Source organism: Trachinotus anak, unplaced genomic scaffold (genome assembly GCF_046630095.1).
Source record: "Trachinotus anak isolate AG129_WGS33_773 ecotype Australia unplaced genomic scaffold, CSIRO_AGI_Tana_v1 ptg000019l, whole genome shotgun sequence".
NCBI lineage: Eukaryota > Metazoa > Chordata > Actinopteri > Carangiformes > Carangidae > Trachinotus > Trachinotus anak.
Genome location: NW_027273870.1, coordinates 24881153 through 24899376, shown reverse-complemented (window position 1 = coordinate 24899376; position 18224 = coordinate 24881153). Strand labels below are relative to the sequence as shown.

Here is an 18224-nt window from a genome sequence, read left to right as displayed (position 1 = left end):
GAAACTAAAAGTACTCACTTTGCAGTTATAGCATGTTAAGACGGAAAACAGTCGATTAATCGATTAGTCGTCAGAAAATTAATCCGCCACCGCGTCACACAGTAATAGTTTCAGTCGTGTCACTCCAGGAAAAGTAGTAGTAGTAATCATTTGCTGCTTTTCTGTATCATACATCGTTGTAAACTAAATATTTGGGTGTTTTTGAAGACTTCACCTTCAGATCACCGAGATTTTAACTTTATTTTTATTTCATAGACTAAGCGATTAATTGATAAAATAACTGGCAGATTAATCAATAATCAAAATAATCAGTTGTTGCAACCTTCAAATAAAGTACATATACTTTAACATGAAAATTAACATGAAAATGAAAGTGGGCTACTCACTTTGCAGCTAGGTTATATTTAGAGTTGTAATGCTCAGTTGAGTAATAGATTAAATAACCTGCAACTGCTTTGATGACAGATGAATCGTTTCACTTAATAGTGAAAAAAAGGCAAATATTTGAAGATTTCAGCCTTACAAAAGAGAAGATCTGCTGCTTTTCTTTGTCATACACCATTTAAAACTGAATATTTGTGTTGTTTTGTTTTTTAAATTCATTTGAGGACGTCACTTTCAGCTAAGCCAAAAAAAAAAAAAAACTCAGATTAGGGCTGAACGTCTGTAATTATTTTGTCAGATTGCAATATGAGTGACAATTACAGTTGGAAAGGTCATTTTTGCATTTTATTATCACTGAAAAAATATAAAAATGATGATGATGTGATTGTGTAGGCTGGGACATCTCTGTATCACCACTAAGCTTCATTTGTGTTCTGTTGTGACACCTATTACCATTATCAAAGAAAATTGCAGCTCCTGCAATTTCAATATTGCATTATATTTATTACTTATTTATATTGCATATTGCTATTTTGGTAATATTTCAATCAACTGTGCAGCTCTGTGTCAGATTAATCAATAATGAAAATAACTGATAGCAGCCTTAATTATATTATTGGGTTAATATTACTGATGCATATGGGTAAACAGCATTTTAATGTTGTGTCTGGTTGCAGTGGAGCTAATTTTACGTACTATATTTACAGTGGGTGGCTGTTTTCTATATGTTCATTACAGACATTGCTTGCATGAAAACTAGTGTAACGTTAATAGTAAATCTAAAGATTGCAATATTTAAGGAATTATCTTGAACACTGCCAGCCAACATCTGGTGATTTTCTGTCCTAAACACATTTATCAATTCACCGATTGCACATATCTAAAAAAAAATACTCACTTCCACTTGTATGTATTTAAGTTCTTATGGTAACCATGCACATATTGGTGGAGTGAGCATTTACATCATTTACTTAGATAAAAGTGGCAATACATTTGAAGATTTACTGAAGTTAAAGCACAGAAGAAGTACAGCAAAGTGTCACATGAAATAGTATCCATCAGACTGTCAGTGTTATTATACGTTATATTACTGTATTATTATCATTACTGATGTTTTAATGTGTAATCAGTATTTTAATGTTGTAAGTGTCGGCAGTGTGTGATTATGATTCTGTGTGGTTTAACCCATAACAACGCATCTTATTTCATTGACTAATTATATATTGTGTAGGTGAAATCTTAAAATAACTGTATCTGTCAAATAAATGTACTGGAGTAACAAATAAGATTCAATGGGGGACAGAAGTATATAAATAGGATGAAATTCACCTGATTAAATAAAGTAACATGATATTTTTACTTAAGTACAGTACATGAGTAATTGTACTCAATTACTTTCCACCACTGGCGGTAAATAAATTACAGCTTTTATAGATTATGTCAGTTCTATCTGTCGCAGCTCTATATCGCCCAACAGCGCCCCCATCGACGACAACTGGTCGTTACACAATTTAGACAAAATAAAATGCACTGCAACACAAACGCTTCCCTTTTCATGAACTCTAATGAGCAATTATATGACTTGTGACAAGCTAGTAGTACCACACACTGCCATAAAGATGACAAAAGAAGATAAAAGGCAGGATGCGTTTAAACTAAAAAAAGAAAAGAAAAGAAACAAAGACACAGGAACAGCACCACAGACAGAATGACCAGGTGCAGCTGAAAACCACGTCCTCATGACAAACACCAAAGCAAAACAACGAGTCCACTCACCTTTTTTTTTTTTTTTTTTTTTTTTAACCCCTGAGCAGGTGTTCAGCAAACGGAGCCCATCTCCACCGGCAGGGTGACTGACAGGACGGAGAAAGCACGCCGCCTGCGCCAGCTGAGCATCCCCGTCACTCCCCTCCGCCCGCCGCGCTGTCAGTCAGCCAGGAGCACCGAGCTGCCACCGGGTTGTGTGTGAAGGTGTGTGTGTGTCAGAGAGAGAGGGAGGGAGAGGGAGGGAGAGAGAGAGAGGTTAGATTCTTTAGTTTGTCTCATTGCTACCAATAGATTAAACACATCTCTTAACAAAAACACTGAAAAAAATATCTTCACATGTGAAGTGTGCAGACACCACATGCCCCTCATCACATGCCATTCTGCATGATGAAGCAGGTGTTTTCACATGTGATGCTTTACATTTTCTGTGAGAGATATCTGAAAATCACATGTGCTCATATGTGATTTTATCATATCTACTGGGAGTTTCCAAAAAAAAAAAAAAAAAAAAAAGACATTGCCCAGTTCTTATGGGACCGTGAAGGCTCAAATTTCCATTTTTTGCGAGCACTTTAATGATTTGTCATCCACGTTGGGTTAAAAACTGCAGCTCAAAGTTGATTCACGAGCTTGGAAACAGCAGCTGACAGTGTGCTCCAGAACAGCTACGAAATGGACCTTGTGGTGAGACTGAAATTTGTTATCTCTACAGTCAAGAATGAACTTTGAACCTCAGCTAATAACAATGCTTGAGGAGTGTGGCTCTTGGTCGTTTACTAATAAACTAATTAAACAGCAATTTTTATGGCAAAAATCAATAATATCGGTACAGATTTAAGATAAAATCCAGCTTCGTGTATATTATATTTAGGGCTGCAAGTACAGACTATCTCTATTACCGACCAGTTTGCAGATCATTTTTTCATTTAATCGATCTGTTGTTTGGTCTGTAAAATAGGAGAAAATAGTGAAAAATGAATATAATTATGTCAGCTTAAACTAGAAAATGTGAAAATACTGCAGTAAAATCACTATGTTAAACTCAGTGTCTTCAGGATTTGTCTTCAGGCGATCATTACTACAATCAAAATATGAGAATTAAGACGCAGAACATTCATTTGGAGGTAAAGTTGCCTTACAAACTTTGAAACAAATGGCACCACAGTGATGTACAGTGGTTTACCGTGCCTCCTGTGGGTTGCTGCGGCTAGCTGTCCCTTGTGGAAAAGGCAGGGTCAGGTGGCTCGGGTGAGGTCCAGACGCCTGACCTCATCTCTGTCCACTCATGGACGGACTGCCCCGCCATGATCATCTGAACCTGGGAAACAACCAGAATAATAACAACAACAGCATTAAGAATTAAGCCAACTGAGCAACAGATATTTTTTCCAGTCACATCTTTGCTGTAGCCCTCATGTATGTTATTTTTACTTTCTTTTTAGGCAATAATCAAGTCTATAATGTACAATTTGAGTGAAACAATATAATATTGTACTGATATCAGGGTTTTAAAATAGATATTGTCTGGGATTTTGGTCCTTGTATCAAAAATGTGTCTTATTAAAGTGATGCACATTTTTTTGGACTATTGTGACTAAAAAGTGCAATAAATGACTGTTCTTGTGCCAATGCAGCAGTAGTCATCCAAATATACTGTCATATATTGACATTGTGTATATAGATGTTGACACTTTTGGTCAAAAATGTTGTGTTATTTGATTTTATTATCGTTGCCCACAGTTAAGATCAATTAAATCCCAGAGAACATGGTCTAAAACATAGGATTCTGCCACACTCTCACCTTAAAGTATGGTCTCATTTTAGCTTACACCTCTAAAACCATTTAGATGTCTTTAAGCAGACCACCAGTGTGACATTGTTCAGCGATGGCTTAAGAAAATGATGATGAAATGTTTTGGCGTGTGTTCGATTGGCAGACTTTACAGCCAAGCTAAACACACCTCATTATGCAAATGTATTCATATCACTTTGGCTTATATCCTCAGCGGTCAACTCACATACACACATGCATGCACAGGTTCCTGCTGCAACAGGCTGGTGTTGTTATGGTTGCTGCAGCATCCCCAGAGACAATGAGGAGAGAGGGAAGGGAGACAAAGAGAGAATACTGAGGAAGATGAACTTGACCTTTATGATGTCTTGGTGAGGAGGGGTTGGGGGCATGTTGGTACTTATGAATGTATAATGAATCTCGACTATGTGTGGGAGTCTGTGTGAGGAGTGTAGAGGTCTGAGCTCTTAGCTGAAGAAAGGTCATCACAGGGGGGAGGCACTAATACACCTGGCCTTCCTGATCCCCTGTCTATCTATCTATCTATCTATCTATCTATCTATCTATCTATCTATCTATCTATCTAATTTAACTTTTTTGATTTAAGTTTCATAAAATTTTATTTTAAATTTCAAATTGTAATTTCCTTTCTTTTGGTTTAAAGCAAAAATTTTAAAAACCGGAATGAGCAACACTCTAAATGGCTAAAAGTCTACTAAAGTACTTAGATACAGTGCTGCTTTGAGCTTCATGCTAATGCCAACATGTTCACACTGACAATGCTAACCTAGGAAGTATAATGTTTACCATAGTCAACATCTTAGTTTAGCATGCTATCATTTGCCAATTAGCAGAAAACACAATATACATCTGAAGCTACTGGAAATGTTTTATTTAGTTTTTAATCATAGACCAAAGTACTAATCAAATTTTAAAAAATGGACCTGTGTAATGGTGTCACATGGAATACAAAGATGCCACCAAACTTATTGTGATTCATCCTGAGGGGAGCATGAATGAATGTACCAAATTGCATGGTAATCCATAAAACATATTTAAGCCTGGTTTAAATAAGTTTTTTATTTTTTTATTTTAGGGTTCGGAAATTTGACAATATATATTCACTGTGATGCGATACACTGTAGGTTTGTCAACTGGGAGAGATTGTGCCACACCAGGGTGTATATCCCTTTAATATTTCTGGTTGTATTAGTCGATAAACCTTTCCCACAGCAGAGTTTTTGATACATAAAGAGTTACTGATAACATTAATGATGGCGCCACTCTATGAAAGTGTTCCAGTAAGGCAGTGAGTCTGCATGCACAGTAACAGGACTCTGAAACTGAAGAAGCTAAAAGAAATTCAACCATGATTAATTTGATTATTTATACCAGTGCTTTTCCCACTGTGACTTAGTCTTAATGTTTCTGTTAAAAAAGCCGATTCTGGGCACTTTTGCAAACATAGGAACATGACTTCTTTATGCTAATACTGAATTTTATTATTGCATTAATCTGATGAAGTAACTTGATTATTCAAGTATTCAGTTTATTTGAATAACTAAAAACAACCATCTTTTTTCTGAAATTAATTTTCTCTATGATATGTATGAATGTTGTAACAATAACATACATACACTGTGATATATTTGCATCTACATTCACCACTCTCAGTTATGTTTGTGCCTTGCCTCACATTCTAGGAGACTGCATGCTTTTGGTAATAAGCATGTATAGCAGCAAATTGTAGGTTATGCAGCACTGGTTGCAATGCAACTAGTTCTGGTTAATTACAATGTCAATGATCTTTGAGCCTGCTCCCTGGATCAGCTGATGCCCCGAGCTGGCTGCTCTGAACTATTTGCAAGTGTCATTAAAAGACAAAGAGCCCAATGAATTACTCTTTCACCATTCTCAAGTATGTGATGAAAACAACCATTTTCAGTTAAAATAAAAGTGGATTATTAATTCCTAAATTGAGGCAGCCCCCTTAGACTGCTGAGATGGAGCTTTTGGTCAGTGTGCTGGTCCAGCTCGGGGGTCCCTTTGTTCCAGCTGCCACAGCAGATTTAGGCGTCTGTACGGAGGCCTGTCAGAAACAGGCTTATCTCTTGGGGGCCTCCCAGCACAAAGACCCATTTAGATGCTCACAGAGAGTGAAATCTTCATTATATACCTCTTGAAAGAGAAACAGACCTTTGCTCTTTAAGAAAATTAATTGGAGACAAGTAGTTTGTTTGGCTGCAAGGAAAGCTGCAGAACAAAAGATAAAAAAAAGATCTTGTACAGTGGACCCTTTTATTCTGTTCGCTGTGTAGTGAGTACGGTGATGTCGACATCTCATGTTGGTTTGCGTTCATGTTTACTACACATTTTTACATAAACACTGTCCTGCAGCCATGAAGGACAGTGAACGCTGAAGTGTTTTGCCTCTATTTTTATCTTAATCATTTAATTTCCTCATTTTTTTCCTTTTTCTTAAAGTACTCTAATTAAGTTACATGAAAGGACAAAACAACATCTGCGATAAAGTATCAATATCAAGGTTTTCTATCCATTCATGCAATTATCCATCTATCTGTCTCTCTATCATCCCTCCACCCATCCATCCATCCACCTGTCCATCCATCTGCTGGCCTTTCCCAGCCATGCCTGTAGTAAGAGTGTCAGTATATCTGCCATGGCGTCCTGCTGATGTGTATTGTGATGGGGTTGAATACTCCAGCTACCAATATGGCCTGCACCAATACTGGATTAGCCACAGTGGATTAGCTGGCTGCCCTCCTGCTGCTTATTCAAATATTGTTTCACGTATTGTCATCATTGGGGCAGAGCTCTGGCCCAGTAGCCTGCAAGCTACAGAATATTCTCAAAGAGAATCACAAAAAATGTCTTTGCTTCCATTTCCTCACAAAAGAATCCGATTTCATTTTTCAGCGAGTGCGGAATTTGGACTACCGAGCGTTGGGAGAAAACGTTGATGGGGTCGGAGAGCGTCTGCAGCCCTAGAATAGTGAGAAAAAGGAGGATGGAAAGATGATGGAAAGCAAAATCCAACCAAGGCCAAAATCAGGCATGAAAGCGTGCCTTGATCTTTGATACATGGTGTTCTTCTTTTTTTCTCCTCTCTCCCTTTCTCTCTTTCACCCTCACACATACACTTGGGAGTCAAGGCAATTGATGTGCTGCCTTTGATGGCAAAGAGAGGCCTATATTAACAGCCAAAAGACCATGATGAAAGGGCTGAGAATAAGAAAGAAAATGGGTAGAAAATGTGTTATTAGAAAGAACGGCAACTCATGATAAATACTTGGGATGGAGTGATGGTAACCAGACATCGGGGCGTTGAGGGTTTGATGGTTTAACAGCAGCGGAGGAAAGGCTAAGGTAGACGGAGAGCTTACCGTGCTAGCCCGGCGGTAGTGGTGGCTGAGGTTGGCTTGGTGGTTCCAGCATGTCATTCTGGTGGTCATCCTGTTAGAATAAGGCAAGTGAATCCACTTGCTGCTCGGCCTGGGTTCCTCCTGGTGATGCAGAGGTCTAGACGCCAGTGGACGTCCCATAGCAGAAGCAGTCGCCATCTTTGTCCCGTTTTTGTCTTGGATATCCTCTCCTGCGTCTTCATCCCTCCCTCAGTCCTTTGATCATGCCTCCCTCCCTTGCTCTGTGCCGTATGACATCATCACGCAGCGGTATCGACAAGCATCAAAGAACCTCTGGGCAGGGCTGTGTATCTGTCGGTCTGTGCGTTTGAAAAGGGTGTAAATATGGAGCATAAAGAGTGCTGTAACCCCCCCGCTCCCTGCATCCACTGTTCTGCTCTCCCTGCAGATGGATGGTTTATTAGACCAATACAAAACTATACACACACATGCACACACCCACCACCCATCTCTCAGACGGGTGTATCCCAAGGCCCCCTGCTGTGCCTGCAGCGTTTGATGATGTGTTTAACGGCTTCATTCATCCCAAAGCTCACTCTTTTTCTTCCCCATTTATTTCATCCTTCCTTGTCCATCTTTCCAAGCTGTTCCAGCAAACACAAACGTGGTCTTAGTCAACTTTGGGGCTAAAAGACAGTTAATTCCTTCTCAAACTGATCTACCAACTCTCCTCCTTGAGTAGCGACCCCTCCTTCCTCCCACTTTGACTCTCATCCCCTGCTCTTTCTCTCTTACCTCTTACAGCTGGTCGGTACCATTTCCAATCCTGTTAAAGCTGTATGTCGTCTTAAGGAGCCCTTCTGTCTGTCTGTCATCTGCCTAAAAATCACATATACATGTTTCACTGTCACACTCTCGGTCCTCGGCGGCAGCTGTTATCCAATCCGATGAGATCTTCCCCCAAAAGAACACCCATAATTAACAACAGATCAAGTAGCATTTCTCCAACACTGATGCACCAGCAAACAGAATAAAGCCAACTGTTTACAACTCTCTAAGTCTTTGACATACATTTCATTTAATTACCAGTAAACAAACAGTATTCCTATATCTATATACCTACTGAAGCAAAGTGGAGAGAATTGGTTTTAAGTTTGAGGCTGCTAACAAACTCTCTAAAAGATAGAAATGCCTTCATTTTATGCTATTTTTAAGGCTGATTATTTTACCACAGGTTAACGATACCAAATCACATGAATCCTCCACTGGAGTCCAAAGCAAGGATTTGAGTTCCTGCTCCTCTGCTAAGCTTGTCTGTTTCTTTCAGTTTCATGTAGTCACGCTCTAGTTTTGCTGTTTTGTTCTTCATGAGTAGATTTAGCTTCTTCTACATTAGAGATATTTAATCATCCGGAATAACAAACTGAATAACCGAGATGTCAGTTAATCAAATTTGAACATTTTCAATTACAAGAACGCTTGAGAAAAATAGTTAACGGTCTCTCTGTGGCAGAAAGCACAGTTATGTGGTTTGGTTTGTAATCACTGTAAAGTTTACTTATTGTTTTCACAGAAATTATACATTTCTATAGTATATATTTTTTAGTATATAACAGTTGTCAAAGATTGATTCTGTTTTGACCAAGTTGTGTAGAACACTTTAAACCTAAAATTTAGCTACAACCAGCTATCTTTGTGTGTAAATGTGTGTAGTTAAACATGTGCCTTCCATCTACCATTTTATCAACACTATCGTATCTCTAATTGCAGTTGCACAAGCTGTGACAGATTGCATAATTAATGACATGTCTGAAAAGTTGATCCTGAAATCCAGTTATACCAATATTACAGTCTGTCTTTTTCTTATAGCAGGCAAGCTAACGTAAGCCACCGTGTTAAACCCAACCCATCATAAATCTGAATTAAATCTTTTTATATTGTGCAATAAGACTCAGACATTTTCCTGACCTGCCTCTGGGGTTTAGAAAGTAAATCATTTCACATGATATTTCTGAGGCATTATGTTTGAAGGGCTGATGACATCATCGAAGAGGCACTAGCTGAAATACTGTAGCTGACAGTGTTTACCTGGGAATACGGTTTTCTACAGATGCTTCCTGAAGAAATGTGATTTCTAAACAAGCCTCATTAATGAAACTGGACCTTGATGTCTTCCTTTTAGACACTGATCATTTCAGGGAGAAGAGAAAGAAAAGTAATTTAAGTGTTTTAGAGTCACACAGCTGATGTCCCAGTTCTGCCTCCTCCCTTGTGCCTCCTAGTTCTTCAATTTTTCCCAGGTTTTTATTCACATCTTTGCTCCGCACGCTGCCCTCCTGCCTCTCTGCCCCCGAGTCCCCCCTGCTGTCTATCTAATTGTCAAGGTTCTTGTTAGCATTATGCTAAAATGCGTCTCTCTGCAGCAAAAGCCATGCAGTGATATGGAAAGTACCCTCAGCAAAGGGCTATACCACTGATGAGAATGAGTGAACAACTGTGAGTATGTGGATGGAGGATGGAAAAAAATGCTCCTAAATTTGTTGTTCACTCATGCTTTCTCCTCTTTCCCTCTCTACAACTTCACAAACCGTGTCTCAGCTGTCCTAAGACCGAGCCCTCTTTCTCTAGTCCACGTTTCAATCACATAAACAGTAATTTACATTCAAACAGCAACTTCATCCCAGGTATTAAGGAAACTAATTTCACCACATTAATAGATCCCTTAAAATGCCCACTTATTTCCTCCATAAATTACTTACCATAATCCTAATCAACTAAATCCGTCTGCTGATTGCTCCCTCTCTGCAGGGACAAATAGGAATGTTTGGAATCAATTCGAGCACTCTTGGCCTACCTGTAGGATTGTTGGGGTAACAGCTAATAGCAGCGAGCTGACAGGGCTGTAGAGGGTTGATAAGCATTTCTCATTATCGAACCCTATTCACATAACTGGCTGCCACACACACACACACACACACACACACACACACACACACATACATACATATGCAATCTCTCAGAGAAATAGATGCTCTCCAAAACATATTCCCCCCACTGTAACAATAGATATAAATAAATAAATAAATAAACCATTGTGCATCTATTGACTATGCATGTATGTGACAAAAGGGAAAGCATCTGGAAAGCCACACACTGACACATACCTAGAGAGGACAGACAAAATAGCACAAAAGCTGTTCTATACAATAGCTCTGCAGGAAAATACCAGCTTGGCACAGCTCATAATCGCTCGTTGTTGTGGTGTGTGGATTCAGCTCAGTGGTCATTTTTAAGCCCATAATTTGTTATCATGCAAACACCACATTTAGTGTCCTTCAGACAGTGTTGGTCAGCTTGTGATAACTTTGTGAGTTGTCACGAGCAAATGCAACTGTCCTACATTTCTTGTATTGCTTCATGATTTTTCAGACCTTATCATTCATGTTGGATAAATCTGGAGTGATTGTGACAGATATACCAAATCTCATTACAATATTACAAATGTAGATAAACAACTATCTCAGCTTTAAGAGGTCTGACAATTATCCATATGGGCTAGGTGACCCAGACCTAGTCCAATCACCGGCCACATTTCAGATCTGTTCATTGCTTTGTACGAAATGTACAGTGGCTTCAGAAAGTATTCAGACCCCTTCACTTTTTACACACCTTATTGTGTGGTAGATTCCATTTTGTATAATGTGAAACAAATGATCTGATCAAATCTGATGGTGTTTTTCACAGCAGACATTTTGACTTGTCAAAGTAGGAAAAGCACATGGTTTAGTATCACATTAACAATGACTCCTTTCTGTTCAGAGGTCCCAGTGCAGTAAGCAAGGACAATGTGACAGTGAGCCGGCATGCACAAATGGAATTCAGCCATCATGGATTTCATTATTTAAACCTATGATGTGTCAACTTGTCTACCCTGAAAAAGGCCCATTATGTAGGCTAGTGTTTAATTGATTGGGACCTTCTTGTAAGGATAAGGTCATGAGGTCATGAAGTCAGTATATATATAAATATATATATATATATGAAAACAAGGCTATGATTAAATATATATATATCTATATATATATATCTATATTAGATATAAGTAACTTAATCAGGTAAAGAAACGTTAATGCACAAAAATCCCATTATAGGAAATATTAATTTAATTAGATGATGGGACTCTACCAATGTGCCACAGGATAAATTTTGTCTATCATAATATGATTAATGGGACAGGAAAAAGGAAATATGTGGTTCTGCTGCTACTCAAGATTCTTTTTTTCACTTTTCTCTATATAATAGGTTAGGGTTAGTGGTTTAATTGTAGTTAAAAAAACCTCAACTCAAGGTCCACTTACTCATTTGTACTGGAGATTATGACCGTATCACACTGCCTTCATCAGCAGATGGACTTTAGTCGGTTGTCATCAGTCATCATGCTCAGTATTTAATGAGGCCCAGTCATGTCTATATCATGTCTAAATGCTACACTCAGATGCTGTTTTAGTTTTCTTTTTCTGTGTTAATTTATTGTACTGGATTGTGTGTGTTTTGTGTTGGTAAAGGGAGGGAGGGAAGGACGTGCTGTGAATGCAGAATTTTGGCTAGAGCTCCCTCATGTTCTTGTCTCTATGTCCAGGTATCTGTTTTTCTATATGATCACTATGTATCCCTCTCACTCCCACATCTGTACATGTTCACAGATATGTACAATCTTGCCCTTTTTTATTTGCATCTTATCTAGTTTTGATGTTTATATAGTATTGGTCATGTCATAATAACATGCATTACTTTATCCTACTCTTTAGTTCTACATATCATGCGTTCATGCAAAGTGTGACATTTTTGTTACTACATGGCGCTTCTTTAGACAATGCACTAATATTACTTTTTAATGTTTTTTTTAAGTGGGACTTTAAGGCAATATAAAGGTGCATATTGGGTTGCAAACAGAAAAGCTGCCCGACCAACAGGAAATTAAAGGCGTTGAAAACATATTTTATCAGTCAGCTTATTTCTATGAACAACTGGTTTCTCCATGAACACAAAATTTTCTGTCAACATTGGAATAGTTTTGATTATTTCACACAAGACTTTGCTTTGTTTGTTTATGTTGAAGGCCACTGTCAATCAAAACCCTACCCACACAGTTCTATTGGAAATTAGTATAGTTTCTGAGTGAATAATTCCTAACAAATAATGATTAAATTAAAATATTAATTATAATATTAACTGATTTTTTTTTCAAAGCTTAACTTTGATTTTAGTTTATTTAGTCATAGTTATGGAAGGTTATAACATAATGCTTACGTTTTGAAACCAAATTTTCACCATGGACATTTTAACCACATGTAAGTGAAAATTGGGCCTGGAGTCCTTGAAAAGCTTTGAAGTACAATTTGAGCCTTGCCGTGTTCATTCTGCACTGAGAGAGGGAAAGCTACAGTTGTGCGTTGGTTGAGGCATTGTTCGGGTAAAGTGAGACAAATGAGACCCTGGAGAGCACTACTTATCCACTCATAAAGGTCAGATATGGAGTCACACCAGTGGATGCTAATCCTGACCCTGGGGACTGTGTGCACATGCGCCTGTGGATGCAATTGTTTCACAGGCCTGTGACATTTAAACCTGAATGAGCATACAGTCCTGGGTGGCAGAACAGTGTGTACGTGCTCGTATGCCTATTTGGCTGAAAGCAGTGGGCTTTCGTACCCATGGAGGTTTAATTAGACATGGCCTTGAGGGCAATTAAAACATCACAGCCTATTTTCTCATGTAGACAACACTAAGAGGCTACCACTGTAAATATTGTCTAACTATCGCCTTGATTATGCTGTTCCTGGCTAAACATTTAAAACTGTAAGCTTCTACAGAACACTTTTAATGAACTGAATTCTTTCCAGAAACCATCCAGTTAATGCCTTTTGCGTCTATAGCAAATTTTGTTATTATGTCTTCTATAAAAATAAGAATTTCACCTGACAGCAGAGATATCATTAAGATGCTGCCGCTGTGATATCATTATGAGGCATCACTGTACTTTAGCCATTCTGTAGGCTAGGCACATATCTAATTGGTATTGTACTAATAACACACTGGCAGGCTGAAAACATGTGATCCTTTCCCCTTGCGTTGGAGCTATAAGCTTGTCAGCAGGTCACACTGATTGGGGCACCTCGAGTCAGTGGCAATGTCATTTGTGAGTTTTAGTCGAATGCAGTGGAGATAATGACTGGAGGGTCACAGCAACAGTCCCAGCCCAAGTGTAATGAGCAGAAAAAGAATTCACAATTCAGTTAATGCATGTGAATGTTGTGTATGCGTGGCAGAGCTAGAGAGCTGTATATACTTCTCCTTACTATGATTAATGCCATCACTGTGTCTAAGACATTGTTTACTGTTCTGTTTTTGCCTCTGTAAAAATCATACAAATGGATTTTAAAAAAAAGTTTCTCTCAATTTTAGACATTCAGCTTTGATGTATCTACCCACAAATCTGTAAACAAAGCCAACTTCTCCTGGTAATATCTTCAAAAGACAAGCCATAAAACTGTTTATGACCTTTGCAGACAGGCCCAGTGGATCCAGAGGAGACACCCAAGATAATTCTGCAGAAATATGAGCAAATGTTCTGGCTTAAACCTGCAAACTGAACAGCTGTAAATCTCTGAAAGATTCACACATGCAAGACCTGTGCAAGCACAGAAAATGAAAAACATGGCTCTAGAGATCATCCTTCACTTCTCCAATACCATACACCTGCAAAACTAATGACATTCCCGTCAACCTTAGCTGCACTTTGTATTTAATAATAATAAACTAAATGTTAGCATGCTAACAGGCTAACCTTAGATGAACATGGTAAACATTGTCCCTGTTAACATCAGCGTGTTAGCATTATGTAAAAATGGTGCACTAGTGCACTCTTTTGTCTTCTTGCTTCACTGATTGTTTTTTGATGGTTGTGGAAATTTCTTCCGTTCACAAAAATCTGATCAAACAATAAAACATGACAAAATATAACAAATTTTATTGAGGCATATTACCACTCAAAAAAACAACCATCTCCCCTATGACAGATTTTTGGCATCACAGCTTGTAGTGCCTGTGGTTCCAGTTAATAACTTTTCTGGTGTCAAATACATAAAAAAATCACAACATCTGTCATGAAACATAATATTATTGTCTGATACAATTTGTAAAATTGGGTGTACTCTTTTTAAACTGATATGAAAGACTACACTCTTCACAACTACAAACAATTGCAAGACATTAAAAAAATTGTTTGAATGGTAAGTGAAGTAGCTAAGACAATGAGTAAATCTTACCAATATTTAAGGTTTTCTGAAAAATTATTAATCCATGTGCATTTACCATACTAAACTTGTCACGCAGATGCCTCTAAAAAAATGAGGCATTAACTCCATCTTGTGGTGCAGGGAAGAACTACCAGTCCAAGGAAGATGGTGGTGGTTAGAATAACACAATGTCAAACAGGACATTTTACACCACGATGTGAAAGTGAAAAGCCCTGAGAGCTCACAGGAGTGAACATCGTATGTAATTCATTTTGTTCATGTAGCAGTTTTCAAATTCCCTTTCTCCCCACTGTGCCAATCAGTGAGGCACGCTGTATCATTAAATGAGGAAAGGATACGGTCAAAACTAAAAAAAACAAAAAACACACGCAGCTTTAATTCAGGTACGGCTTTAGGAAATAACATTTCTCACAAAAACAGACTACGACTACTACATGGGACACTCAAGCTGAACCAAAATCTGTTTTCTTCCATTTAAAATGTCCAAAATAAAATGACATATAAATTAAAAAATAAAATTTAGCATTAAAAAAATTGTGAGCTGTTGGCAGAGTTATGCTGCAAACTGGTGATAAGCACAGTTACTTCAAAAATCACTGCTATTTAAAATGGATATCTTCATGAAGTTGGTACCGGTGAGAGACATTAAATTATATTAGGATCCTGTTCGACTCTTGCCAGCCTCATTATTTTGTCGAGTAATGTTATCGGTGATGAAAAATAAAATCGCCTTACACTTCCTTCCATTTAAAACAAAAACACTACAATATGATGCAACTTAATACGTCTGAGAAATTTCAAATCTAACCCACCAACTGACAACCTGTTTCTTTAAATGCGACCCCTTATTCCCCTTCACCTTGACCCTTATCAACCTCCTTGTTGTCCTCTGGCACATTTTTGTCTTTATCCTCTTCACCTTTCTCCTCTTCTTGGTTTGTCTCCCCCGTGTTCTGTTTCTCCTTCTGCTCAGGTGTGTTTGTATCTGTTTTTGCTGTTGTTACATGAGGCTTTGGCGCGTCGTCTTTTACTACTTCCTGTACATTGTACTTTCTATACAGTGTATAGTCTTTTACCACACTGATGCAACACACAGCCTTGATGACCTCCACGATGATTGTCAGTTCTGGGTTTGTCAAATCCACTTTGTTTTTAGGGTTCAGCTTCCCCACAAGACCTGCAACGGTCAAAAAACAGAAGATAAAATGACACTGATCATGAATAAGGTGGAATTCTCTTTTTCACCTGACAAAATTGCAGAATCAATAAAACATGGATTACATCAACTCAACACTACCTGCGATTGATTTGATGATCTCGTCTCTCTTGTTGTGGCTGCTGTTGCGGGCTTTGAAGGCGATCTGATAGGTAGCACAATTTGGGGTTTTGAACCAAGGCTCCAAGAAAGTGGTCAGGTACTTCACCATATCATCCTGGAAGGCCTTGCATGTTCCAGTTACCTGGATTAGATCAAAACGAGGATCACACACTGCAGGCAACTGTATTAAACCTTGTTTTTGTCTTGATATATACTTGAACGGTTAGTTTGACTGTTATGAAAGGCTGCACCTTATTTAAATGAACACAAGAGGCATACTCATTAATGATGCAGTGCTTAATTAATTAATTCATTAAATTCATTAGAAGTCTTATATCTGAAAATGTTAAATAATGTGTCATTTTCAAAAGTGTATAAACCAATGTAATAAGCACACATGCTTATTGAGTTTGAATCATCTGAAAGTTAAGCTGCTCCAAAATCCCTCAACTTCCTGTATGATGACATCTTTCTATGTTACATGTTACATCCCTCGTGCCATATGAAACACAGTTAGGCTGACTGTTATGATCTTAGCTTCTCACTGGCAGCATCCGAAGGATCACACGGGACTTTTTCTTCTTGGTGGTGTGGAGGTCAGACAGAATGTGATGAACCAGCTTGTCAGATTCTAGGAGAGAGCAAGAAAGACATTACAGCCATATTACAGAGAGACGAACCACTAGCTCTTCCTTCAATCAAATGCTTACCCAGATTTTGAGTTCTGATGAAGATGACATTGTTTGCTCCGCTGTCCAAAGCCTGGAAGCGCCTTTCTGATTTAGTTCCAGATGCTTGCAGCTGTGCCACTTCCTTCTTCAGTGCGACGTCAACATCTTCTTCTTCAGCCTCTTCTTCTTCCTCACTGCTGCTCCCAGTATTATCTTTCAACTGTGATCATAAGAGTGGTGCTTTTTAAACACCAGAGTAGGACTGCAACCAACAATCATTCTCATTCATTAATTTCATTTTTCATACTTATTGTTTTATCTATACATTTGTTTAAGCCTGCCCAAGGTGATGTCCTCTAATTGCTTTTTTCCCCCCAACCACATCCTAAAACCTGAAACCATATCTGACAGTGCAAAACAAAGACAATCATCAAAAGATAAATCATAAACTGAAACCAACATATATCTGTAATTTTTCTTTGACAGTTTACTCAATTTATTGTCGATTCTTTGTTTAAGATCGATTGCCACATTTAAGTTTTAGTAATTTCTGGCTCAAAAAATGAGTAAATACTGAAAACAAAAGCAAGTTTACATTTAGTTTAACTTGTCATTTGCATTATAAGCAATGCATCCCTGCCCTGGCTACCTTCATATGTGCAATTACAAATAATATATATAAACATAAAAGGTTTAAGAAACTTAGGATTCAACTTTTATTTCCCGCTACTTTACAAGGGGAAGTTCACATGCTCAACCTGCACACAAACTTCTGGAAACAGACCTAACACCAAGATGGCCTGTAGCTCTCAAAGGCAGAGAGGGATATGCAAAGTCCCCCGATCACACACCGTCACAGGAAGCATCCAGGCGCTTCTCACTCACCTTCTCGGGTCCGTACAGCTCGTCGGCGTATTCACCGAGCAGGTTGAAGGCCTCCGCGGTGCACTTCCTCTCGTTCATGTTGCATGTGATGAGGATCCCCTCCATGCCCACCTCCAGCTCCCGGGAGCCCTTCCATCGCTTGTTGTGGTGTCCGGCCGCATACCGCTTCTTGCTCCGTTTCCTCGACTCGTTTTGCGCGGCTGACATGACAGCAGAGAGGCTTTGGCACAAGTCCAAAACCTTTGTATCTAAGCTTAGCAGCAGCGGGCTACCTTCTTGTTTTTGGTGACTCCCCTGCGGCTTTATTAGCCGTTAGCTTAACAGCTGAGGCTAACACAGGCTGGTCCGAGATTTAAAAACTGCAGCGACTACAATGTGGAAACCAACAGAGCTTCACGTCTTGGTCTCAACATGCGTTCAAGTTTGAACCTGTGGCTGTTTCGGGTTTTAGGGAACGACGTCTCATTCAGTCACAACATAGCACGTTTTTTGGTGACCCTGTACGGCGTGCGAGGAGGACAAAAGTCTTCGACATTCTCGCGAATCGAAAATAGTTCACTCACTCCCTGAGCGTTTATTTAGTAACACTAAATTGTGAAGGGCTTGTCTTCGTGGCAGGATTTGCAAATCATTGTATTCTGTTTTGAATTTAGTTTTTACACAACATCCCAACTTCTTCGGGATGGGGTTGTACTTCATGTTAAG

General features: G+C 38.7%; 1 protein-coding gene and 1 long non-coding RNA gene across 2 annotated transcripts; both read right to left on the bottom strand.

The window, feature by feature from the left end:
• Positions 1-1197: 1197 nt before the first annotated feature.
• Positions 1198-8479, bottom strand: LOC139636674 (uncharacterized). The gene is made up of 3 exons (XR_011694443.1): positions 7348-8479; positions 3335-3469; positions 1198-2332 (listed from the first exon to the last, which is right to left on the bottom strand). It is a non-coding gene; the product is annotated as an uncharacterized lncRNA (long non-coding RNA).
• Positions 8480-14336: 5857 nt separating this feature from the next.
• Positions 14337-18036, bottom strand: thumpd1 (THUMP domain containing 1). Its single transcript, XM_071503860.1, has 5 exons — positions 17520-18036; positions 16674-16854; positions 16509-16594; positions 15943-16105; positions 14337-15822 (listed from the first exon to the last, which is right to left on the bottom strand). Exons 1-5 carry the CDS (start codon positions 17724-17726, stop codon positions 15491-15493), a joined length of 969 nt encoding a protein of 322 aa, XP_071359961.1. The 5' UTR covers positions 17727-18036; the 3' UTR covers positions 14337-15490.
• Between the last annotated feature and the right edge of the window lie 188 nt (positions 18037-18224).